This window comes from Netta rufina (genome assembly GCF_964035555.1).
Source record: "Netta rufina genome assembly, chromosome: 24".
NCBI lineage: Eukaryota > Metazoa > Chordata > Aves > Anseriformes > Anatidae > Netta > Netta rufina.
This window is the reverse complement of record NC_140148.1, coordinates 1,177,264-1,203,225: the sequence shown is the minus strand read 5'-3', so window position 1 is coordinate 1,203,225 and position 25,962 is coordinate 1,177,264. Positions and strand designations below refer to the sequence as shown.

General features: G+C 54.7%; 1 protein-coding gene across 1 annotated transcript; it reads right to left on the bottom strand.

The window, feature by feature from the left end:
* Nucleotides 1-9,759: 9,759 nt before the first annotated feature.
* On the bottom strand, nt 9,760-24,747 carry RND2 (Rho family GTPase 2; the record flags this gene model as incomplete). Its single annotated transcript, XM_084301050.1, has 5 exons — nt 9,760-10,008; nt 10,283-10,417; nt 12,817-12,926; nt 24,427-24,514; nt 24,646-24,747. The coding sequence occupies 5 exons, from the start codon at nt 24,745-24,747 to the stop codon at nt 9,760-9,762; spliced, it is 684 nt and encodes a 227-aa protein (XP_084157176.1).
* Nucleotides 24,748-25,962: the final 1,215 nt, after the last annotated feature.

Sequence of the window (25,962 nt, the reverse complement as noted above, 5' to 3'; positions counted from 1 at the left end):
CTGTATTAAACTGGGACCAGGATAGTGACTTATTAGGATTTCAAATCAAAATTATCTGGAAGAAGTGATGTAGCAGGTTTTTCCCCGGCCCTTTGGGCTCCCCCAAACAAGATTTAGTAGGAAGCAAAAAATATTCTTCAGCATGGGATGCTGCGCTGTTGGCTTTCCTGAGATGAATTTTGCTAAAGTGCCATTATGAAATTGTGTCGTGAGGATTTTTTTCAAACGTTATAATAATTTGTAGATGGATATTGCTGCAGTTATTAAGACTTACTGTGATTTTAGTGGCATTCTGGTCATGGACTTGTGTGCTGCTAGAAAGCTCTTTAGTCCCTAATAGCTTGTAGCAGTGCCTGCAATGAAAGACAGAGCGGGGTCGCTGGGTTTTCCAGGGCTTGCAGGCTTGGTGATCAGAGCCTTTCCTAGCGAGCAGCAGGACTGTGCCCCCCTCTGCACTTTCCACACTGTCCTGCTCCACCTGATATCGCTGCCAGGACTTTAACTGCCCCTGAGCTTTCAATAGCAGAACTGTGTGGAGTTTATTTTATCCACAGGGAAGTCTGGGGACGGGCACAAAGGGATGCTCGGTTCGGGCTGGATCACAGCAGGGACTCACTAGCTGTTATTGGAAAGAGGTCAGTGAACTCGGTGAGCACAAATGAGCTATTTATTAAGCCATGGTCTGAGGAGCTGTAGGATTTACCTGATGGCTGCTGCTGAAGTCAGAAGGGGCCAGGTTTTGCCACATGATGCTGTCTTTGCACCCATGTGCATCAAGCATGGAGACAGCAGTTTGGGAGGACCAGTTCAGCATCCTTCCCATCCCCATCCCCGTCCCGGGCTCCCAGACACTGATGGGGAATTCCCATCAATTCCCAGGGGTTGCTACAGATGGTCCACTGGCCAGGGGGGTGTTTCAAAAGATGCTGCGGGTGGGCAAAGCACCGAGATGACCGAGAACTGGCTCCCAGGTGCATTTTGCTCAGCAGATGAGCCCGTCTCAGGATGCTGCACTGACGGCACCAGCAGCAAATTAACTCCTGCTTCTGCAGCAGTGCCGCGTTGGTGCTGTGGATGCACAGAGGTTTCGGTGCTGGAGGGTTTGTGGGTGAGGATGCAGGTGGGTCTCCAGGGCAGAGAGTACGTGCCCGAGAGAAGGCAGCTCCCAGCCCCTTGCGAAGCTGCACACGCTGAGGAATGCTGAATTAATGCTGAATTAATGCTGAACTGCTTTGCAAGGCAGGGGGCCAGTGGCTGTTGGAAGAACGCGCTGGTTTTTCAGCTGTCTTAGCTTAAGGGGACCTGGAGACCTGCAGCTTTAAAAACTGAAAATGTTGAATTCAGAAATGCGCTATTGTTCCAAAGCAGGCAGAATGCCTAACAGAGGTAGAGCAGCAATCATAAATGTTAAACACACCAAGCAGGAGGGAAGAAGGCGCTGTTATTTTTATCTGGAGACCACACGGTTCCAAGGAAATAACGATAGTGTCCTTTTATAGCAGATGTACAGGAATTGATGCAAATTCCACTTCTGCTGGGGCGTCGGTAGCCCTTTGCCATGCAACAATTGAAAAAATGGTACCATGGGTAACGAGAGTATGATTTGTCCAGGTTTTGTGATAATTGAACTAATAAAAAAGCAAACTGACAGCAATACATGCACTCATCGTTATATGATCATCTGTTCGATTTCCTTTTCCCTTGGGTCCCCTGATTGTTAATTTTACAGGTTACAGATCTTTAATGAAGTAGTACACCAGGAAGATGCTGTTAATGATTATTAAAGGGTTTATATATTTCTTTTCAATAATTTAAGTTCACCACGGTCAGTGTTATTACACTGAACACCAGATTAATTAGTGAAGATGGGGTTGCAGTGACAGGAAATTGTCACCGTAACGTGTCATCCTGCCTTGGAGGTGCCCATTAATTAACACTTAAAACACAATTTGGAATCCTAATCGAGTTTTATCCGAGCTCCTGCCATCCTCACATGTCCTGACTAATGTCCCTCATCCCTGAGGCTGCCAAGGGGCTGCCGCAGGGGAAGCACCGGGGGCACAGGTGGGAAATGAACCCGAGCTGGTGGGCGTTGAACTTCACATTCCGGGCAGGAGCCAGAAAAATGTGGCTGCACAAGAAATTATCAAGCAACTGGGGCCCTGCACACAAAGCCCAGCGCTGCTGGGGAATGCGATCAGTCATTAACTGCGCTTAACCTCCACGTCAAGGAGCCTGTTACATTTATTATTTCTTTCAACCAGTGTGCCGCAGTGCTAAGCATAGGTAACCCCACTGGGAAAGGGAGAGGCCCCTTCCTTTAACCAGCAGCAGTTGTTGAATCAGCGTCTTTACGACAGCGCCTTTCCCAAAGTCTATAGAAGCAGTAAAAACTCACGGGAGACAAATATTTCCAGTAAGTCACAGACCTGAATGATTTTTAAAGCTGCGTTTTACATATCCTTGTCAGGCGATGGCAGATATGGCTGTATTAATTCGGTGATATTCAGCTTTTAAAGTAGCTGCGTGTGAAAGGTGCCAGGCTGCAGCTCAAGTCTTTGCCACAGGGGTGCTGGTGGTGGAAGCCACCCCTGGATGCGTGGGATCAGTCCAAGACCTGGCTGACATTAGTGGCCAAATTCAGGCAAATTCATGAAAATAAATACAACATTTTAGCCTGTGCCTTGGTGTCTGGAGCATGAGTTAATGGCAGTGCTACCTGGCCTGGGGATGTTCTGTCTCAGCTCCCACCACCGCATGCAGCCACCGTGAGGCTGGGACCACTTCCCTGTTTTATAGCCCCACTAAAACACAACTCAGAACTGGAACCAAAAGATTAATTGGGATAGTCCTCTCCTGAACTTCAAGGGAATGGCATTTCGTACAGTATTCAGCTTCCCAATGCTTTAGTAGCTCAGCAAGCAGTGATGCCCTGCCATTTATTACCATTTTCCTGTAGTATCTTCCCCGGTGACTCATGCACTGCCTTTATAATCTAATAATTGTTTTCAATTTCTACATTGTGTCAAATTTAATTATATCTCTCGTGTTTAATCCAGTGGTTTAGCTCTTTCTCTTTGGAATCTCTATTTTCATTATAACTTAGAAGCAGATTTAGATGTGCAGTGTGTATAATAGCTCTTTAGTACTGAAGAAAATATGTATTATTTTTTATTTAAAGCTTCCTAATAAGCAGTTGGGCTATGAATATCAGCCTGAATTACAGGTTTCTCCTTGCCACATCAACTATTAAGAAGTTTTGTAGTTTTATGTGCCAGAGACATATCCTTTCATTGTCCTTATGACCTTTAATTTCTAGTCCAAACTAGGTGCATCTAAGCACCTCTTTGGTGATTGTTCATAATATGTTACTATTTTTCCTGCAAGATAAAAATAATTGTGTAGTAGTCTGTATTCCCTTGGGGATTTCAGTAGGGGAAAGGCATTTTGAGAGCGAGCTTGTGAACAGAGAAAGTACTCCTGGAGAAGGGCCTGTGGGTGTGATGCCTCTGCTAATGCAGAAGCCTTATGGGCACAAGCACAATTTCCATTGATTCCCAATGAAGAGAGAGGCTGCTGGCTTTGGGAATTCTTCCAAAAGGACTCTGTTTTTAAAAGAAAAATTAAAATTCAACCCAGGTTTGTTTGGAATTCAGATGGCAATGATCGAGATGTTTGTGAACCGATAGGCACTCTGCTGCAGTTTGAATTTCTAAGAAAATCAGCATCACCCAGCTTTGCGATTAAAATCTCTTGTGGTTGCTCTGACCTCTTAAATAGACCTTTTTTTTTTTTTTTTTTTTTTTTCTTTTTCTTTTTCTTTTTCTTTTTCTTTTTCTTTTTTTCTTGTGTGTGTGTGTGTTCTTCCAGTTCTTTTGGGGCCCATGTGGGAAGAGGTGGTTGGTGAAGAGAACATGAAGAATCTCGTGTTCATGGAGAGGGCTGAGGTTAGATAAAATACAAGGCTTAAGCCTAGAGAGAGCTGCAAGCTTCTTAGTGGTTTGTGGAGTTTTAGGAGCTTCTCTCTTCTGAATAAGAAAGAAAACTTTCCTTCCTGTTTTCAGTTTGCCTGGGAAGTTGAAATTCCCTGGGAACACACAGATACGCTTTTCTTGTGACCTTGCCAGCTTCTGCACCAAATAGGAAGCCTGTGCAGGTGATGGGCAGCTTTATCAATGCTTTGGGGATCCCTTCATGGTCAACAGGGTCTAAATGAACAGAATTTAGGCTCAGAAAGGAAGACAGATGCTTGTGGCCTGGATGCAGCAGCCACTTTTGCTGATCACCCTGCGGCTAGTGTGCAGTAGCAGCTCCTGTGTCGTATCGGGGATGCAAATCCACGAAACCCTGCCCAAATGCAGAGAGAAGAGCCCCCCGCTCTGTACCGGGGGCAGGCACAGCTCTGGGAAGCGGCTCTGCAGCCTGTCCCTCTTCCCTGGGTGACACCAGGGGTGCAGCAAGAATGCCCATTTCTCTGTGCTAATTAGCTACGGCAGCCTGGGCTCAGCGGCTGCAGACAAAGCGCTGTTGTGAACGAGCCCAGTGCACACAAATGCGCTTTTCTCAGCATGCGAGATAACTCAGCAGCCTCTAAAAGCCAGAGCCGAGTGCCCCTCCCTGGCTGGAAGCCCGTTATCGGCACCAAGGGGTACGGGGGGGGGGGGGGGGGGCAGAGCAGCTCCGTGCTGGCAGCTTTCCCACTAGGCTTGGCACGGCTTGGTTCACCATTTATTTACCTGGTGTTTATTCACCATGTAGTTACGTGGTTTTGCACCACCAGATGAGAGAAGCAACCCCCTCCCTGCCTGGAGATGTGCAAGCGCTTTTTCATTTATCAGCTCGTGCTGAAACTCCCCTCCTTTGCCTCTCCTTCGCGTGGGGCTGTCAGCACCTGTGCCTTCCCCCTGCTCCGACAGCCCTAGGAGCAAGTCAGCGGATCCATCCCTGCTCTGATCAGAAGGGGACTCATTAGAGGAGAACATTCAGCCACCGAGCAGGAGCAGACCCTCAGGGTTCAGTTAAAGCCGCCTAAAACAGCTCCAGCTATATGTACGTCCACAACAGAGGATTGCTCGTGGGGAAAGCGCCTGTTGCCACGTGTGCAGGAGCAGACAGGCATTTATTTACAAGCTCGGGGCCGTGCAAATCCCCGTGATCCATACTGGAGCTCAGTAATACGAGGTGACAGTGCATAATGAGGAGCCAGGGATCCATTTACCTCTCAGGTGTTCCTAATAACTGGATATTAATTGTTGTGGGAGGTTTGTTGCTGAAGATATCCTCCCCTTTCCTATAAGCGGGGTCTCGCCCTAGCAGACCTAACTGGCCTCACTGAGACGTGCCCATTCCCTGCCGTAAGATCCTGATGAGACGAGTAAAGAGAGAGTTAAGGCTGTCAGGCACACCCGCCTCCTTCCCCAGATGCTGCAGCTCCTGCTCACCCTTCCCCATCCTACCGCGATGCTTTTCCAGGCAGGACACCTGCATTGGCAGCGCTGCTCATTCATTTTCCTGCAGGCACTAATTAGAGGCCTCGTGTCCCCCGTCGCTTGCTGGCTCTGGCTTTCAGGCTGCGGTCCCACTCCTCCCAGCTGCTCAGCTCCGTTTTTTGGGGCTGGCCCATCCGCAGCCCCCCAGGAATGTGCCTGGCTGCTGCCATGTCCGGGGGCAGCACCTCTGGCTCCTCTGCCCCCCAAAGCTTCACCCCATGGGCTGCGTTGCTCAGATCTGAGATGATTTCTCCTGCTGCAGACGGCGTTGCTCCGTGTGCTCAGCACTTATCGAATTAGCTGGTGCTTTGTAGAAGGAACGCAGCGCTCGGCGCTCTGGTCCTTAGGCAGCGGGTGCCGCTCGCATCCTGTGCACGGGCATCTTGTTGCCTTTTATTTATCCCCAAATCGTCTGCCATTAGCTCCAGCAGCTTCCTTGGAGCTGTTCCCATGCTAAAAAGGAAAAAAAGAAAGAAAAAAAGGAAAACAAACAAACAAAAAAAACACTTTCATCATCTATTTTTCCATCTACTGCCATATATATAAAAGAGAAATCTCCCTGACTGTTCGCAGGCAGGCTGCTGGTTGGGTTTGGTGGAGCAGGGACCCAACCGTGGCTTTATCTGGCCTCTCGTGGGTCTGTAGCTCTCCTTTCACTTTATTTTATGTATTTCCCCTCTTCTCCGCTCCTTTTGAATTTGCTTCCTGTTTTATCTTGTTTATTCCTCTTTAGAGATGGAGAGAGAGAGAGGGAGAGGGGCTCCTTTGAAAAGTCTGCGTAAATGAGCCACTGTGGGAGGCCAACCACCCTTCACAGCCCTGCGAGCCGGTGGAGAGGCGCCTGCCAGAATATTAAGCTGCGTGCTGAATGGGGACCGCACGGAGCAGCCCTCGTGGTCCTCTTAGGAGGGAACCAGGAGGGGATGGGGGCACTCAGCTGCCCAGAATGGATCCCACTCTGAAGTCAGAAGCCCAGGCTTTCAAAGATGACTTCAAACACTTGATGTCCGGGTCGTGCGAGAGCGCGGCAGATGCGTGCTTTGGGTTCAGCTCAGCCGTGGCAGCAGCTACGGTTTGGTTTTCATTAGATTGCAGCAGGCTGTGCTTTTCCACGTCTAGCTCAGCTCTGGCAAGATCTGCAGCCGAGCTCTGGTCCTGTTCACTCTGGCAGAATGCACATTTCTTGGCTGCTACGCGTTTTTTCATTTCAGTCTTTTTTTGGCTGTTCTAGAAGCAGCTGGGCACAGAACGCTTTCATTCCAATATCATTATTTTCATACCTCTGGCTTCCAGCTACTTCGAGCTACGCCAAGGAGAGCAGGGAGACAGCAACGGCATCTCCCTTCGGTACAGAAAATAAACCCACACAACCTGAACCAGAAGCTTTCAGCAAAAGGTCCTGCCCCGTTCCCATAGCCCCAAACCAGGCTTGCACCACGATGCTCCAAGCAGACCACGGCAAATGCCCCAAGCATTTAGAGATCCCTTGGGTCTCGTGCAGAGTAGTGAATGCACTGACACAGATCCTGGAAAAAACCTTCTTTAGGGGCCAGCAACCCCAAATACCTTTGGCTGCCCTGGGTTTTGCATCTGAACCACCTGCAGCAGCAGCAATGCTCATGTGCCTGCAAGAAAGGAGCCTGCTGGTGGGAAGTGAGGATGTAGGGGCTTACCCCTGTGGGTTTTAACGTCTGTGCTTCACCCTGTCCAAGGATCCCGCTCAGCTACTTGATGATAAATGGTCTTGGAGGCTGTTTCACTTGCTTTAGTCTCTGGAGGGGCTTTGACTGCCATTAATTCTGACGGGTTCTTGCAGAGCTGCTGCTGGGACATGCCTTTACACCGCCACGATCCATCCCCAAGGGCCTTTTGAGCAGCAAGAGCCTGGGAAGTTCAACGTAGAAAGAAAATTGCCTTCAGCAGCAGGTGAAGCAGAGCTGTGGCTGCAGTGCAACAAACAGGCAGGGCCACCAGGGCTGAGCTGGGTTTCCCCACCAGTGGCTCAGGGACACTGGCAAGTGCCGTGGTCAGATGGGGAGCCACCAGGCAACAGCAGGACAGGCAGGGCAAGTGGCTGGTGTGAGCATCCTGCCATCCTGATGTCCTGATGTCCTTCTGTCCTGCCATCCTGCCCTCCTTCCATCCCCAGTTTCCCAGCTCGGGTTCAACAACCGCTGCCCACTGCCGGAGATTTGCTTTTAGGGTGAGCTAGTGAGTTAATAGAGAGCCACCAGGAGCTTAAACCCATCAGCGGACCAGAAACTGCATTTGTAGAGATGGACAGATTAAATTCAAAAGCGGTTTGAGCCCAAAAGATGCTGGATGATAGGAAAGGGGAGAGTGCTTGCCAAACACAGTTGTGCTTACATGGAGGGAGGGAAGACAGCAATTATAACACAAGAACAATGAGGACAAACGTGTGCAGGTAAAGGACTTGGTGGTGACACTTGTGAGCCACCAGTTGCTTCTGATGGAGCAGGGGCATGGCTTTGGTCCCTAACAGTGGTTATAAAGGCTCCGGGGACACTGCAGAGCAAGAGAAAGCAATGGTGGTGCTGAGGGCTGCTCCTGGCACAGCACCTTGCTCCAGTCCTTTTTTCTTGCACCTCACATCAAGCACAAGAGCATTCAGTCACCTCTTGGGCTTTTCTCGTGCTGGTAACTCAGCCACTCCAGTTTCCTGAACAGCCTCCACGGTGCAGCTGAAGGCTGAGCCCTGGGTGGGAGAGGAGACACAAAATACTAAGCCAAAAACCGTCTTCGCTTGCAGCTCGTGGCACAGCGAGGACGGGGGCATCTCCCGTCAGCTCAGACTGGGGCATCGGGCACAGACAAGCTGCAAATGCTGCCTGGTATCGGAGGATTCAGGATGGAGTGAGAGGTTGTTCGAGGCAGGTGTTTTCACTCCCAAATGACTGCACGCAGCTAAGGCCTCTGCATTTGCCGCTCAAGTGTGCACGAGTGTATTTCAAGAGCTGGAGAGAGCCATGGGGATACAAACAGAAGTTAGGCAGGAAGGCTTTTGGAGAGGATAACTATTTGACTATTAAAAACGAACAGAGTCAAGCACTGTGCATTTTCCAACGATGTTTATTTGTTTTCTGTAGCCCACTGACACAGCTGGAACTGGCAATGGAGCAGATTTTTTTTTGTTTTTTGTTTTTTTTCCATAAAGTGTCTATGTGACATTAGGTCAAGGCTAACACTGTAGTCAAAGGCATTTAGAGAGGGCAGCAGCAGAAGCAATGAGAGGTGTTGGCAGCAGCAGGCTGTACAGCAGGGGCAGGGGGCACCTGCCCTCCCGCTGCCACGGCGGGGGCCGGGGTGCAGGGACGCGTACAGTCCTTTTGGGTACCTGTAGCAGACAAACACGGCACCATGCAACACAATCTGCAGCTGGAAACGGGCAGGGGAGCAGGACATGGGCTGTTATTGCAGTCAGCTTTTGGGGAAGCCACGGGCCTGGTGGCGTGCCTGCCCGCGGCAGGGAGCAGCCCGATGAGGATCCAGGCTGGCAGCAGCTGGGCCACCATTTCCCGAGCGGCATTTGCTTGCTGAAGGGAACCACGATTCTCAGGATGCATCTACGGGGGGACAGACCCTGCAGCCAGATCCACGCCGCTGCAGTTTGATGGGAGTTCAAGTATCTAGAGCACCATGAGCAGGGATGCCTATCTACATTCTCTGCAGGAGGGGGCCTGCTGTGGTGCCTCACCACATTTAGGAGCCTCCCCCAGCCCTGCACCTTCCTTGGGGGCTCCCCATCCAGCCCAGCTGCAGGCAGCACCAGCTCAAACACCACTTCTAAAGGCAGATGGAAAGAGGACCGTCTCCTGATCCCCCTGCTGCCCGCGGTTCCCCCCTCCCAGCCTCCAGCCCAGGTCCCACCGAGCTCCCCCTACCCCGTGCCGTCCGTGTATCATCACTCGGAGGCTGGGCCGTGGGGACGGGAGGGCGGCACGCACGCAGCATCGCTCCCTTTTGCTCTGTTCCACCCGACCGCGGACCTCGCAGCACCCGAACGCTCCTCTGCCAAGTGGTTCCTTTACCCCAAGCAATCAGCACAGCGGCAGCCGACCCAGGGGTCTCCGCGGTGGGGGGTGCCTCCCGCACCCCGGTTTGCAGCTGGGACCTTTGCTCGGCCCTACGGAGACCGAGAAAGGCTTCGGAAAGGCAGGCTGGCTCCCGCAGCCAGCGCCGTGCCCTGGTCTTGGCCGCTTAACTGTACAAAATGGACAAAACACACACACGTTATTTACAGCCCTGTTTTTCACATGATGGAGCAGCTCTTGGCTCGGTCTTTCCTGATCTCCGTGTCGTTCAGTAAGTCCGTCCTGCCGGGCATCTGTGACGCCCGCTTCAGTCCCCGCTTGGAGTTGGAGCGCTTCAAGTTCTTGTGCACCCTGTTGACGGAGGCGAGCGTGGTCACGTGGAAGACGTCCCGCACGCTGTTCTCTGACACCTTGGAGGAGCACTCGGCGTACGCCACCGCCCCGATCTGCCGCGCCAGCGCGCTGCCCTGCGGCCCGGAGAGGTGGGGAGGAACAGAAATGGGGGGTTAAGAACCTCAGCACCCTGCCAGGAGCATCCTCCGCTCCCTCCCGGAGCCCCCTCTCCAGGACTGTCACCAGCTCGGCACAGCCAAGCCCAGCTCCAGAACCCGTGTCCCTGCAGCAGTCCCCAAAACCCACAGAGGGTCCTTTGGTGCTGAGCCTCCTTGTCCTAGGAGGTCCCCAGGGAACGTCCCCAGCACCCGCTGAGCCCTGTGGGGACAGGTGGCCGCCGAAACCCACCTGCTCGTGCGTGACGGGGATGAGGCGCTGCTTGGAAAGCTCCCGCAGCGTGTTCAGGTCCGTCCTCATGTCCAGCTTGCAGCCCACCAGCACGATCTTGGCGTTGGGGCAGAACTCCTGAGTCTCCCCTTGCCACTGCAGCGGAGACAAGAGAGAGAAGGTGCTCGGCTGTAGCAGAGGCTCTGCTTAGTGCTGACAGCCTTCAGAGGAGCCTAGGTTGGGATGACAAAGGCAGGGGCTCAGCTCGATGTTCCCAAAGCCCTTCTGATGCCCTGCACAGCTCCTGGGGTCCCACCAGCTGGGGTTCACCAGGGCTGCCCCCTGTAGCCACCCCACTGCTTGCTGGAGCTGTGCACGGCTTTTCCAACCTGGGGTCACAGCTGTTTGGAGGCTAATTAGCTCGTCAGGGCACCTTAATGAGTGCCCCAGGCGAGGATGGGCACATCAGGGTGCCTCTCAGCTAACTTTATGCTCACTTGCTGCAAACCTGCTGCATCCAAGCCGCAGTCCCCTGCGCTGAGCCACTGGAGACCCCTCCTGGGTATGAATATGGAAAAATAACGACTGCACGGCCTGGTGCACGGGTCTGGGACTCCGTGGGTCACTTTGGGGGACCTCCTGAGTCCCACTCAGTGGGGAGCTGCCTGCACAGCACGCTCGTTATTTGTTCTTGGGAGCCACATGTTAAGGGCATTAAGGCATTCAGAGCACAGCTCCAGCCAGGGGAATAAAGGATTGAAGCGAGGGAAGGAGAAGGCCAGGGCAAACATCCACTTCCTTCACGTTGGAGGTACCTTTTAGAGCTCCAGCAGCAGGCAGATGTCAAATAGAGGCTGTCACCAGCTAAAGATGTCACTTGGAGCTAGCAATGCCTGCCACGCTGCATGACCACTGGGCAAATACCCCAAGCAATTGGAAGGGGAAGAAAACCCAAACCGCAGGCAAGCATCCAGAACCCGGTGGGGAAAGGAAGGGCCAAGAAGGACAAGTTTCACTCAAGCAATGTCAGACCGAAGCAACCGCAAAATGAGAAAAAAAAATACGTTTTCCACCACGAGATGGGCTCCAGTCTTTCCCACAGCCCCCTTCCCTGCTGGGGACATTGTCTGCCAGGAATGCCACGTGTCCCCACTGCCCCAGCAGCGTGCCCCAAAAAAGCCGCATGAAAAGGATGCTGCAGTTCCTTTGGAGCAGGAATTCAAACACCCTCATTCACCCGAAGGATGAAAATCCCTGCAGAAATGGAGCTGTAGGGTCTGTTCTCAGCAGGCTGTCTGTAACGGGGTCCCTAGGCTACGGACGGAGCCGTGACCCCTCTTTTCACAAGACTGACGCCGTGCCGAGGTTTGCTGCACCACCCGGCCGTGTCAGAGCAGAGGTGCCACTCCTTGAACACCCTCTTTGTGTGAAAGGAGATGCTGTTTGCTCTCAGGCGGCTCCTTCCCTTCGACCATACAGGCGAGCCAGGCAGCAGAAGGGCAACAATAATAAAAATTTCCCCTGCTGAACCAGCATGTTTGCCCACGGCTTGAATAGGGAGAGTTATTCTCTTCATTCGCCTGATAACGGCAGCTAAAACCCATTTCAACTTCATGGTGCCTTAGGAATTCACCTCGCCTCCATAGGCTGTGAGCCTGCACCAAAGGAAACAAGGCATCTGCTCAGAGACACTTAAGAAATCCCCTGTGATTCAGGGCTTAATTTAAGTCACCATATCAGAAACGCATTGCTAACGGTGCTGGGAGCAGCTGCGAGGCTGCACGGGGAAGAACTTGCAGCGAGCAGAGCAGGCTCGCACGAGGAGCATGCAGAGCCATCGATAAAGCCCAAGCCCCACTAATTACTGGTGGGCTTGCATCTCATTAGGGGACGGGTGATTTGCCTGTGTTCTCATCCTGCTGGCTCCCAAGTCGAGCAGCGAAAGCTTCCAGCCCCATGAAAGGTGCTTGCCCCTGAGCTGGGTGCCTTGGGCAAGCCACCCCGAGGGTCCTTTCCCCTTGTCCCCTTGTCCCCTTGTCCCCTTGTCCCCAGAGCCACCTCTCAGCCCCGCCAGCAGCTGAGGAGGAGGCCAATGCTTCAGCACAAGCTGAAGTTCAGTGCCACAGCTCATTGTTCCCGTTGGCGAGCTGCAGGGAACCGACTGCTGCCTTTTTTTTTGGAGGGGGCAGAGGCCAAACTGAGAGGACAGCCAGCAAAACGAGCTCCCTGCTGGCACCAGGGGCCGCTTCCCACTCCCAGCACGTGGACTGGTGGCGAGGGATGCACGCCGCTCCCCGGGGGCTTCACGAGGAGCAGAACCGATGCCCTACATCTCTCCCTGCCCCCATATTTCATGTGTGCACGCAGACAGACCCCACAAGTGCGCTGCCATGGGCTGCATCACTCATGGGGCTCCTTGCAGGGGGAAATCCCTCACTTTCCACTACAGCCCACGGGCAGCACCCGCAGGAGAACTCCAGCCAAGGGAGCTTTTTGCCCTGGTGGCAAAAACGCCGGGGCTCCATCCCAGCAGCCCGGACCCAGCGGGCACTCACCTTCTTGAGCACGCTGTCCAGGGTCTCAGGGCGGCTGATGTCAAAGCAGATGAGCACCGCGTCCGAGTCCGGGTACGCCAAGGGCCGCACGTTGTCGTAGTAGGCTGAGCCTGCGGAAAGGAGAGCGGTGAGCAGCAAGTGCCATCCATGGGCTGCTCGCTACCCGGTGTGAGAAAAAATCGCAGTCATTTTCTTCTGACAGGACCTTCTGGGAAGCTGTTTTATCCGTGATTGCAATGCTGGGCGTCCTACAAGCAGGAGCACCCAGTAAAACTTTATCCTAACCTCATATCCCCTAGTACCCGATACCTGATTTCTCCCCTGTTTCCTCTCTGGCTGAATACCACAGCTACAATTTGATTTGACCAACCGTTAATTTCTCCTTTTCCTTTTTTTTTCCTTCTCTTGTGACTAAAGGACCCGTGATTTTTGTTTTTCCCGATTTCACACTGCTCATCCTGTGTTTCTCAGCTATCCTCCTCATTTTGGGACAGCGGGACCTTCCCCTTATCTGCTTAACATACTCCCCGCTGCGATGCCACTGTCATGCCTGCACAATCACTTCTGAATACGCAAGGTTAGTGGGGTTTTCCACTGCAAAAACACCTTCTATTGCAAAACTACAATTTTGTTTCTCACACCAGCGGGGCTCCCCGCAGGTCCCTTAGGACTGGGGCCATCAGCACATGTGAGCACCTGGCATGCAAGAGAAAGGAAAGGCAGCTTGGAAAAAGGAAAGGAAAGGGCTGTGGTGCCGTAGAGCAGCACATGCCTCCCTCCACCGCTTGCACACCGATCCCATCACTTGTCATGCAGTTGCTGTTGTAGGAACGGCAGGAAGGTGTAGCTGAGAGAAGGCAGGCCACAAGGAAGGCTGCTGCTATTTTTTATCCTCTCTCAATGTCTTTATACAGGGGAGCTTGCTCACAAAGACTGCGAGAGTTTAAGACAGGTAAAAAACAAACAAACAACAACAAAAAAAACACCCTGCATTTTGCTGGATTTATGCTGGAAAATATCAGGCAGATTCTTTTTTCTTTTTTTTTTTTTTTTTTTTTGGTGCATGAAAGATGTGCCAGGATTTGGTGGTGAGCAAGCTGTAAATTGGAGGGGATGATTCTGTATTCTGCAGGATTTCTCAGTGAGCAGGCAGAGAGCCCGGGCTGAATCCTGCACAGCGCTGCCATGCACACACACACACACACACACGCACCTTCACTGTGAATTTCAGGCATTAAAGCCTTTGTCCCATAATGTTTTTATTTGAAGCGCATTCTGTGCGTGATTGTAAATGCCTCACTAACCAGTAATGGAGCAATCAGCTCATCGCTGCTTAAAAACACTCTCTCGGTTTTATATTTGGCTTTACAATGGCTCAAACTTCCTGCGGGGATGAGAAACAGCTGCTTATTTATGAAAAGGGGAAGCAGAGACACCGGGCTCCTTGTTGGATCGGCCTCCTCGGAAGCAGGCTGGGGGCACCGGAGGCGTTTCCTGCCCCGGCCCCACGGGAAGGATCCGGCCCCACGCTTCCCAGCCCGGCACAGGGTGCAGCACCCAGTCCTTGTCCCACGGCCCCGTGCTGGAGGTCAGCACCTGAAGAACCACGAGTGACAGTGGCTGGTGTCGCCAGGAGGATGGGAATCTTCCGGGGGTGGCATCAGAGGAGGACGGGTGGATTCCCTGCCGTGGGGTCCGGCCACTCGCCCTCCCTGTGCCGAGCTCATAGCAGGATGCTGGGGAGAGCCACCAGTGGCATCTCCACGGTGCACGGCCCCAGCACCATCCTGCAGTGACCATGCAGCCCCACGCTGCTCGCAGAGCAAGCACCCAGCACTTGATGTGTTTTGGGATTCACAACAAAGCCAGTTGTGGGGACACCCAGCTGTGGGGTCACCCAGCTGCACCCTGCCATGCTGCTGCAGCAGGGGCACCTGCACCCCTGGCACCCATCAGCAGGAGAAGCCACAGCTTGGCTCTTTGTCCCTGCAAAGTCTCTGGGAAGAGAAGCAGCGGGATCCAGCACAGCAGAACCAGGCTGTGACCTCTGCAGAGCCCAGCCCTCTTCCTCGAGGGAAAGTCACTCTCCGTGCACGGGGACGAGCCAGCGCCTGCGGTGCCTTGGCCAACGCAGGGATGGAGGATGCAGGCTAGGGCAGGAGGGGCCCTGGAGACCTCTGACCTTGCTTCAGGCTCAGGATGCTTCAGCTCGTGACGGGCAGAACTGGCATCCTGTGGGCGAGGTGACCCCGTGCCCAGCGAAGCAGTGGCTGCTTTCCGAGGCAGCACCGAGCTCTCCTTTGGACTGAGCCTGCAGTCTCCTTAACAGTGCATATTTGCCGGGTGGGATGCGAGATCCAGCACGGCTCTGCGTGCTTAAAACTGCCAGACCCTTTATCGGAGCCATGCCCTTTCCCCATGCACACCAGGGGATCTGCCCCAGGCTCTGCCCCTGCCCCAGGCGGGAGGGAAGCGTTCCCACGCACATCCTCTCCCTGCAGCTCCTCCGCTTTACATAAACACTGCAGATAAATCCGCCCCCCTCCCAGCCCAGGAATGCTCCTTTTGTAGAGGTGGTTTTGGCTCCTTTCAGCGCAGACATTGCTACGGCAAACTGTATCGTAGCAACCTGCTGCTTCCTTCGGCACGTCACCGGCTCCGCCGGCGCAGAGCCTGCAGCGCCTGGAGCACGGCCCCTCTCTGGTCCCCACTTGTCCCATGAGCCCCAGACCAGTGCCAGGACACGCAGGGCCACCACCCAGCAGCTGCTGGAACAAAACCCAAACCCCTCTGGCAGGAGGAGGGGAGGGAAGAGCTGCCCCAGTTCGAGAGCATCGTTTGCTTCATGAGCTCAGAATTGCTTCCCTGTGCTTTAACTTGCTGCTCCCAGCTCTGGGGTGCAGGAACGGCCCCAGCACCATCACTGGTAGCTCAACCCAGCTCTGAGAGCTGAAAAACACCAGTGCTCATGGCCCTTCCCCACCCCAGGAGACTGATGCTCAGCGTGGTCAGTGTGTCCAGCACTGCTGGGAAGCTGCTGAGCTCCAGAATCCCACCGCCCTCAGCTTTCTTTGGAGATGTCTCTGCTGAATCAGGGAATTCTCCTTGGTCGATTATTTTTCTAGCTTTTGCCTCTATTACTTTGTCATCAAGCACAGCAATTAAAAACACAACCCAAACACAAAAGCCTCGGTTCCCACAACTCCAGGTGTCTGGCTTTATCGATTCCGAGCACTCAATGCCTTTCAGCTCTTCCAGCAAGACACCCTAGAGCCCCGCAGTCTGGCACCTCCGAACACACAGGCACCCAAGGCTCGTGTGCCTGCAGATCCAGCCTTCCTGTGCTGCATGAGTCATTCTCCCACTTGGCACCCAGGTTTGCAAGAAAACAGGACCTATGTGCATCTGTTCGTGATTAAAGAGAGAAAACTGGAGCGAGCCAGACACCAAAAACAGCTTAAAAATAATTGTCTGAAATTCAGGGGCGGGTGCAGCCATGAATAGCTCCTCTTTCTTATCAGCTGGCAGCCCCTCCGAGTGCCTGGCGCTGGGACCCGGGGACGCTGCTCTCAGGCAGAGGACTGAAATTTGCTGTTTCATCCATACCAACCCGGCGTTCATCTTCATTTGTTCCTTATTAGCTGTTCCGGGAGATAATGAGCCTCCCCACACGGGCACCCCCCACCCCACAATAGCGCGCTGCAAACCAGGAGAGCAAACCCGCAAGGAGCCCCCCGGCAGCTCGGGCTGAGCACACCAGGGCGCTGCCAAGGCCAAATTTTTCAGCATCTCACTTGTCTCAGAGGGCTCGCTCCCCGTGCCGCCCGCAGTGCCAAGAATGTCCCTTGCAGAAGGAAGCAGAAATCCTGCCCGGCTTTCTGAAGTCCCTGAAACAAAGCCTGGTTCAGCCAAAGCTTTATCCCCAGGAACCCAGCAGCTTCTGCAGGGCTTTCTGGCTGGCAATTCGCATCTCCACGTGGCTTGTGTTGCAGGGAAATTTATCTGGGTGACTGCTTGCTGCAGGCAGGGGCTGTGCACGCAGGGACATGGCTCCGAGCCCCCTTTCCACCTCCTCAGGCTGGGCAGGGTGGGACCAGGGCAGCTCCCGACCCATCCCCATGGGCATTCCCCATGGGAGTTCCCCCAGGCACGTTAATATTACACAAGGTGCCGGTGAATTTGACAGCTTCCATGATTAGTTGCTCCTCTGCCAGGGCAGATGATGATGAAGGTGTTAATAATAATAACATATTTTATTTATACCACACCTTTAAGACCAAAGAGGTACGTCTGAGCCATTCGCACAGGAGGAATAACCCCACTGCAGCGGGTGCAGAAAGCTGTGATGGGGACTGCAGCGGGTGGGCAGCAGTGCCCCTCGCCCCTGTCCCTTGCCCAGCCCCTCCAGGGAGGCTGAACTGGGGAGGGGGACATCCCTGGGCTCCCCACCCCATGTGCAGGCAGCGCATCTGCATGAGAAAGGCGCATGTCCCACGGAACAGCCCAGCTATTGTCTCCTCCCGGGGGCAAAGCATAAAAATGCTGGATTGAAAACCTGACAGTGAATGGGAGAGACAGAAGTGGCAGCTGTCCCAGACACCCTGGGCAAGGAAAGAGCCCAGTCCCCATGGTGAGCCTGCAAAAATCCCAGCTGCTTCTCTGAGACACCCGGGATGCTTCAGAGCTGCCATTTCCTCTGCAGATGCAACGAGAGGGCACGGAGTCACCCAGAAATATTTCCCCATTGCTGCAAAAGGGGAAATAAGCCCAGGGAAACAATGGCAGAGTTTGCAGTAGAGGGGAAAAGAGGAATTCAGCCTCAGGGATCTCTTGAGAGCAGCAGTTAAACAGCCCCGAGGGTCATGCCCCATCCATTTATCCTCCTGGGGACAGACTATGAAAGAAATTGTTATTCCATGGTCACTCAGCTCAGCCTGGCCCTACAAAAGCCCAGCCAGCACCGCTGGGAACCAGGCAGGTCACGGGCTGTGTGCAGGAGCTCTCCGGAGGAGGACGGGACACCCATTTGGGATGATGCAGCTTCAGGAGGTGACCGAGCCAGAACACGGATTCTATACAGGACAGCCAGACCCCAAAACCCCCTCTTCAGCCACTACAGACCCGCCCAGGCCCCCTCCAACAAGGGGTTGCTCGAGGACCACCACTCGCTTCCAAAGACCCATGAGCTCTGTGGGCTCAGCTCCTGCCTTGAACATCTCGGCGCCTTCGCAAGGGCAGCGTTCAAAGAGCTTCATCCTCCCAGGGTGAAACCAGACCCTGTGCCCTGCAAGCAAACCAGCGACTGCTTCTGTTTGGGGCCTGGTTCTGTTTTGGGGCTGGGTCTCTTTGGGGCCTGGTCCTGTTTGGTCCCTGCCAGCAGGGCTCACCGCCTGAGGGTTCCTGCCCCTGCCTGACCACAGGAGGAGGAGAGGAATTGCCGACCCCACTGACACAAAGCCCACATTTCTGACACTAACGCAGTGCTTGGTAGAGTCCGTCCCAGCGACGAGGGGAAGAGGCAGGAATTAAAGCCCTGCTGACAAACCCCGAGACACAGCAGCGGCGCTGACAGCACCGCGGGCCGAAGCCAGAACCCAACAACCCAGGGGTCGCAGATCCAAAGGCAGAAGTAATTAGTGACATTAGAGACTGAAGGGAGCACGAGGCTGAGTGAAACAGAGTCAAACACCCACAAGCCAGCCCCCCCTGCACAGAGAGGCTGTGATGTGCCAGGCTGATGAAGTGTCCTGGCCAGCACCAAGCTCTCTCGTGTTGCAGCAGCAGCACAGCAAGGCAAAGCCAGCGGTGGTTTCTCTCCTGGAGGGGTCATTTCCATCATCTCCAAAGAGCTTTCAGCAGCCCAGCCCCTTCAGAAGCCCCTCCGAGGGCGGGCTGTGCCATAACGAGGGACTCTGCCCTCCTCATGGGCAAGGGTTCAGAAAGGATTTACCCTTTGCCAGAGGAATGAAGCCCTGCCTGCCAGAGGGGAGGTGGCTAAAAGGGGACGTGGAGCATCCCACCCAAGCTGGAGGGGGACAAAAAGCAGCAGAGGGAGCCCCACAGCACAGATCTCTGAGGGACATGGATCAGACAGCACGGCCATCACCCCAGGACTCTGATGGAAGCTTTCCTGATGGCTGCGCCGCGATGTTTCTTTGCTTGTGCAACACAACTGCAAACCTCTTAAGTCCAGGAGAGGAGGAAATGGTTCCATGACATGGAGCAAGCAATCGTCTGGAAAGTGCATGACTGCAACAGCAGCTAACCAGCTTGGACAATTAACCTCTCTGCACCTTGCTCTTGTGATGCACACACACACACAAAAAACAACAACAGCAGATTGCTAAGCAGCCCAGCTGGCGTTTCTTCAGGATGGATGTGGTCAGGATGAAGGGAAGGGTGTTTGGAGGGGCTGAGGTGACATTTCTGGGCCCCTCTGCAGACCCTCACACTGGTGATCTGGAGGCAGCGGTGGAGGCTCCCTGTTGAAGTCCCCGGTGGCCTCTCCAAGGCAGCACCACCACGTCCTGGGACGGGAGCACAGCCCCAGTGCCCGGCCCTGGATCCACACAAGGCTGCTGGGGATGACACTAGGAACCAGCAGCCAACACAAGAGGCAAACGGGAACCAGAAGTTCCTTCTTGGCCCTTTCGTCACGTCACAAGGGCGGCTGGCATTGCCACAGGCTGCCTGGAACCCCTTCTACAGGATACAACAAGGACTAGGAGTGGCAACCGATTCCCACAGCCCAGCCACCACGTGCTTTGGGGAACACAGCCGAGGGTTGAGCGAGCACAATTATCTTTATGCAATGCTGCACATTTCCAGTTTGCCGTGCACAAGCAGCAGATCCCTCCCCGGCTGCTCGTCTGCCAGATAAGGTTTCTCCCCACAGGGAAGGCTGGGCCTGTACACGCGTGACGTTTAATCGGGTGCTGATCTTATCTTTGGGATCTGGGGCAGGAGGAAAGCTGCGCCCAGGTCCCCACCGCAAGTACAGGGCCGGGGGCACAGCACCGACCGGCTCCTCTGGTGCTGTCCCCGCCAACAAGTGTCCCCAGCAGCCTCCCTGAGGCACCGTGAGGGGCACCCAGGTGCCAAGTGGGTGACAGCTATCGGAAAGGCGAGCCACCATGTGCCAAGGACAGGGCAAGAGTCCCTCCTCTGGGGATCTTCTGCAAATTGGTTTATGTGACCACCTGGCTAAGGAGCTGCTGCTTGATGGGTGTTAAAACAGCCCCAGGATCCCCCCAGGACCCCAAAAAGGTCTGGGGGACAAGGGATGGATGCTGCCTCGCTGCAGGGAGGCACAGGAGCAGCAGCCTTCATCTCTGTGCCATGCAGCACCCGCACCATGCCCAGCCCGGCCCGACAGTCCCCCAGGGACTATCGTGTCTTGTCCTGTCCTGTCCTGTCCCATCATGTCACATCTCCTCAGCTCCAGCCTCCACCCACTCCGGCGTAAGCATTTCTGCTGCCGTTTCTGCTGCAACTCTTTCAACTTCTGTCCAACTGGTTCCTGACCTGCCTGAGAATGTGACCCAGCTGCACATATTTTTAGGCTTAACTATGTCTTTGTGCTGAGGCAGAAGACAAGTATGCCGGTTTGAGGCTCCCAGCCTCAACGGGGAGCATGGGAGGAGCTATTTTGGTAGGGAAAGGGCAGCTCCACATTTTTCTCTGCCTCAGAGTGCCCGTGGCATTGAACTCTTCCCAAGGCTGAGCTTGCTCTTGCTCTTGGGAAGAGGCAGCCATGGCAATCCCGGAGCCGCGCGCTGGGAATCCGGTCCCAGCATCCATGGAGATGCCATTGCTAAAGTCAGCCCCTTTCAGCTCTCTAATCTCATCAACATTCCTGGGTAGTTCCCCTAACGAAGGGGCTGTTATCGGAGCCTGGCGGTTCCCACACAGCCCTACCAAGGCAGACTGTTTGCTGAGCTCAGGCAAAGAGGGAGGCGGGGAGGGATTAGCGACTCCCAGTGTTATTCTTGTCTTGAAAGCGCATCTGCTTAAGAGACACAAGTCCCAGCAAAAGCCTGGCAGCCGTGCGAGTCCCCCGCCGTGAGCTGCAGCACGGAGTGGGCAGAGAGGCACTGCTTTAACCGGGGCAGGTTGAGGTGAATGGCAGTGCTCGGAGGGGAGAAAAGTCCTCTCCAGCAGCTTTGGAAGATGGCAATGAGCACACACACAGCACCAGCCCCGTAAGCCACTGGCACAGACACCTCTCCTCTGCACCAGGTCCTGCACCAGCAAAAGGTGCACCATGCTGAAAAATAAATAACGGTGCATCAGCAAAAAGCGCACCAAGGAAAAAATGAAATAAAGGTGAACCAGCAAAAGGTGCTGCTCACATGGGGAATTAGTTGGTGCATTGCTCAGAAGCCTGCCCAGCCCGCACCTTGCAAGGGCACCCAGTATCCAGCAGGCACCCGGCCCCCTGGGAGCTGCACTCCCCAGCCAGCAGGCATCTGGTCGGACTGGTGCTTCCCCACACCTCCATGAGCCGTGCAGAGAAGTTGTTTCTCTGTCAAGCGCTGTTGGGTCAACAGAAAAGAATTTGCCAGAATGGGGACATGCAGGGTGGCGAAGCACCATGTCCTTCACATGGCCGATGAGAGGAGCCCGTCAGAGCCCGAACTCTGTCTCCTCCACACCCCGCTCTTGCACACCGAGATGTCAAATTGCTTTTTAACAGAGGCTTTAGGAAATGGCAGGTAGAACAGGCTTTCAGGAGGAAGGGAGGGATGGGACATCCCCAGCGCACTGGAAAATGGCACTTGGAGGAACTGCGCTCTCACACTGGGCCTGGAGGTGGGACTGACTTCAAGAGGGAGAAATCCAAAGCGCAAGCAGCACCTGCAGGGGAATGCTGAAGGGTCAGGCTCACGCTTGCCTCACTTTTCTCCCCGACAGACACCTGGACACGAGGCAATTCAGCCTGCACTTGCCCTCTCTGAGCAGGGCACCCTTATCAAGGAGGAGTCCCAGTGCTGGGAAGTCTCCACAGTCACCCTCCAGCCTTGGAAAAACTAATCAGTGGGCAAATGGTCACAAGACACTTCGAGGAAATCCAGGGTTCCAGTACAATGTGGGAGCCATTTGGTTCCCCATCACTCCTACCCTCCCAGTGGCAATGTTTCTCTAATTAGGTTTCCAGCCCGCCTGCCATCTGCTAACATCACAGGAGGGGCAAATTCAGGCTGAAAGGCGGCGTTTCCCAACACCAGCCAGTGCTACACATCCCGGGAGGAGACAACATCCCAGTTTGAGGGGAGTACCAAGAGGACCTGGGAGCAGCCAGGCGGGCTGGGAGCGCTGCAGCACGGCAGTTTTCCAGGGCTCCTGCCCTCACCCCCATGCCTGGGTGATGCTCAGCTCACCCCATGCAGCTTCCAGAGCCGCTAACCGCTGCCACCGAGGCTGCAGAGGGAAGGAATCAACGCTCAGCTCCCCCGTCCCCAGATCTGCCTGCTGATTCCTGGAGACCTGCAGCTCCAATTACTTATCTAAGAGGTGGCGAGTGTTTAAGATGTAAAGGCTGATCCTGACAGAAGGAGGGGAGCAGATTCCCAGCGCCTCCCTTCCCGCTCCCGCTGGGGTGGAATTTAGCACAAACAATGAGCCCCTGGCTGTGAAGCTGCTAAAAAGAGACAGCAGGTAGCACGGAGACAAGGGAAAGCGCACCCCAGCGCCTGTCATCCTGCACGAGGAGGGCAATTAAGCCACGCAGAATCCCTTCGGCTCAGCTGGTTCAATTTTCCGTTGCACAAAAACTTCTTTTACCAAAAAGCTGTGGTTTACAAGCGTCTCCGAAGGGTGGAAATTCAGCAGCAGACTGCAGTCTGCAGCTAAAAACGTCAGTTTGATTACTGGAGGAAATTGTCGTGCGCTGCTTTGCAGGACTGTTTATTGAGGAACCCGCTCCTGTGTATTTCAAAATTAGAGCTGCAAAAGAAGGGAATTGATCTGGAAAACTAACTACTGAGCTCTATCCACAGCAAAGCTGTTAAAAAGGGCTTACGTTTTACATAAGGGGAAGGATCAAAGTCCGTGTCCTCTTGGCTATAGAGATCAACACTAGACAAACTCATATCTTTTGTCGAAAAGGGTAAAAATGAATGCACAGCAGCATCAGATGCATATACACAGCTTTAAAGCCATTGTATCATGTCCTTTTCTTTTAAGACTTGTAAGATCAAAGCCAAATATTCCAGAGAATTCCTAAAAAACACACAATGCCTCAAGCGTGCTTCCGCACTCTCCAAAGGTGAAGTTCCTCACGTGAAATGCAGGCACTCGGAGCAGAGCGGCCCAGCAATGAACAAAGATTCCCCACCCAGGCCCTTCCCAGCAGCCGCAGAAGCCCCCAGGTTGGACCCCCCCTGGGATGTCCCAGCCCCGGGGTTGTGCCCAGATGCACCCCGGTGACTCCCGCTGTGCCGGGAGTCGGGTGCTCAGGGTCAGAGCAGGGCAGCATCGCGGGTACCGCACCTGAGGGGCTTCATGCAGACACGCCAACCCAGCAGGATCCATCCAGCAGGCAACGACCACACAGCCACCATCCTGAGCTCCACTCACAGCACCCTGCCAAGCTCCAGGAGCCGAGGCTCATCCCCTGCTCCAGCACCCCGAGAGGCAGCATCACCAGGGCTCGCAGCACAGCAGGCAAAGCAAAAGATCCCTTTTTGTCTCGGGGCATAAAAGCAGCAAAAGTGAGGGCTCCCAGGTCAGGAAGCCTCCAGAGCTGACTCAAACACGTTTTACATGATAGAGCTAGTCCAAGCCTCAGCAAAGCCACTGCTCTAGGTAGACCTCTGCTGATCCTACAGCTGTAATTTGACGGGTGCAAAATTATAGCGAGGAATTTCAGTGTACACGAGCATAGAAAAGTCAGAGGTCATGCTTTAATTTACTGTTGCTCTTGAGCACCGAGAAGACTTCATTTGTTATGAAGACTCCACAAATTATGGGGAAAGAGCATCAGCAAGCCTGCGATGTATGCACGCTGGCAGAGCCCAGCACCGAGCCGCGCCGTGTGTACACAGCACTCTGAGGAGGTTGCCAGAGGTAAATTAAAAGGCCAATATTTTTATTAGCTCTGCACCAAGCAGTTCACGCCTCCCCAGAAACGCAGCGTGAAGTTTGGGAAGGGTCTCGGGGGGCCGGGGCAGCCGTGCCTAGGGCTCCCCGCGGCATCGCAGCTGCGGATGCAGACGAAGAGGCGAAGCCAAAACAAGAGGGGAAAAAAACAAAAGCAGCCCAGAAGCTCTGTTGGGGAGCAGAGTGATGAAAGGCCGGCGCGTTCCCACAGCACATTCCTCTCCGAGGCGAGGTCTCCCCTCTCGGCTGCACCTCGCTTGGCTTCCCCATTCCTTCCCACCCCAAAACTGGTTTCGCTGCTGCTCACCGGTGGCCCTACACAACCGCTGCCGGGGATGCACAGATGCGAATCCAACCCCGAAACATCCCGGGGGGGGGGAGGAGGGGGAGGAAAAGGCTACACCAGCACGGAGCAGAGGGAACAGAGGACCCCCAAAAAAACCCCAAGCAAGGACCGGGCAGCATCACCCCCAACTGGAGACCCCTTTCCCCGGGGGGGGGGCAGCCCACCTGAGGTGTCCCACATGTTGAGCTCGGTGCGCTGCTTGTCGATCTCGAAGCTGGCCGTGTAGTTCTCGAAAACGGTGGGCACGTAGCTCTAAAGGGGGGGGGGGGGAAGGAGGAGGAGGAGGAGGAGGAGAAGGGACGATGAGCCGAGCCGAGCCGAGCCGAGCCCCGGCCGTGTCCCCCCCCCCCCCACCAAACATCCCCACCACCTCCCCGCCGCACCTCGGGGTAGCAATCCTTGGCGAAGACGTGCAGCAGCGCCGTCTTGCCGCACTGCGTGTCCCCCACCACCACGATCTTGCACCGCGCCAGGTGGCCCTCCATCCTGCGGGGTGACCCCCCCCTTCTGCCGCTCCGCCGCTTTACCGGCACCGGCCCCTCCGTGGCCGCGCCCCCCGGGTCCGACGGCACCAACCGGAGCCGGAGCTGGGCAGGGCTCGAGCTGGCACCGCCGCCCCCGGCCGCCTCCCGTCGGTGCCGGCCCCGGGAACGGCCCCCTCCCCTTTTTCTCCCCCCCCCCCCCGCCTCGCCCCGCTCCGCCGGGTCCTGGCCGGGATGCGGCGACCCCGGGATGCGGCGTGGGAACCGGCCCCGGTCCCCCCCAACCCCCGGGAGCGGTGCCTCCCTCCGGGGTTACCGGTGGGACCCCCCCCGGACCCCCTCTGAGCCCCCTTCCTGCCGCTGCGCAGCCCTTCCCGACTCCCCCAGCCAAAAAATGTTAAAAAAGGGGCTCCCCATAAAGGGTGGTGGGCTCGGGGGGGCATATCCTGCACCAAGCTGGTGCTGGACACCACGAGCCTCAGTGTGCGAGCAGCGAGGGGTGGGCATCGCCTCAATCCGGGGGGGCTCCAAGCACCACCGACAGCCCCCTGCACCGTTAACGCCTGTTTTTTTTTTTTTCTTTTTTTTTTTTTCGGGGGGAATTTCAGCAAAAATGGGAGCCCCCGGCACGTCAGCCAGTTCTGCACGAGTCTTAAAGCTGCCGGGACAGGAGGCTGGTGGTCTGCCCAGCCTGTCCGCAAAGCAGGCGGGCAGTCCTGCTTTCCGTTTCTCCCCCGGGTATGGCCAGTCCACCCCATAAATTGCAGGCAGTGGTGGGAATTAGCAGAACAATTAAAAAAAAAAAAAAAAAGGCAAGGATCCTGCCCTGCGAATATCCCGCTGGCCGTACTGCAGGAAGATTTACCACAAGGGCAAACTTGCATTTGTCAGAGACGAGCCGTCTGTCACAAAATGCAGTAAAAATAGAGGCAATGAAGACAAAGCAAGTCTGGAGAAGTGGAAATTAAAATGTTTTGGCAGCGAAAGCGGATTTATTAATGGACTGAGGGGGCAGTTTGTTTTTTTGCGGAAATCGCAGTCATTTTTCATGTATAAATAGTGATGCTGTGCATGAAGTGGGGATGAGCACAGGAGGGGGATGCGGTGTGGGGCCTCGTGCCGTGCAGGTACCCCGTGCTTCTGAGCGCTGCTCTGCTCTCTGCTGGGCCTGCCAGGCCCAGGGAAACGTCAGCCTGGGTCGGTGTGTGCTTTGGAGAG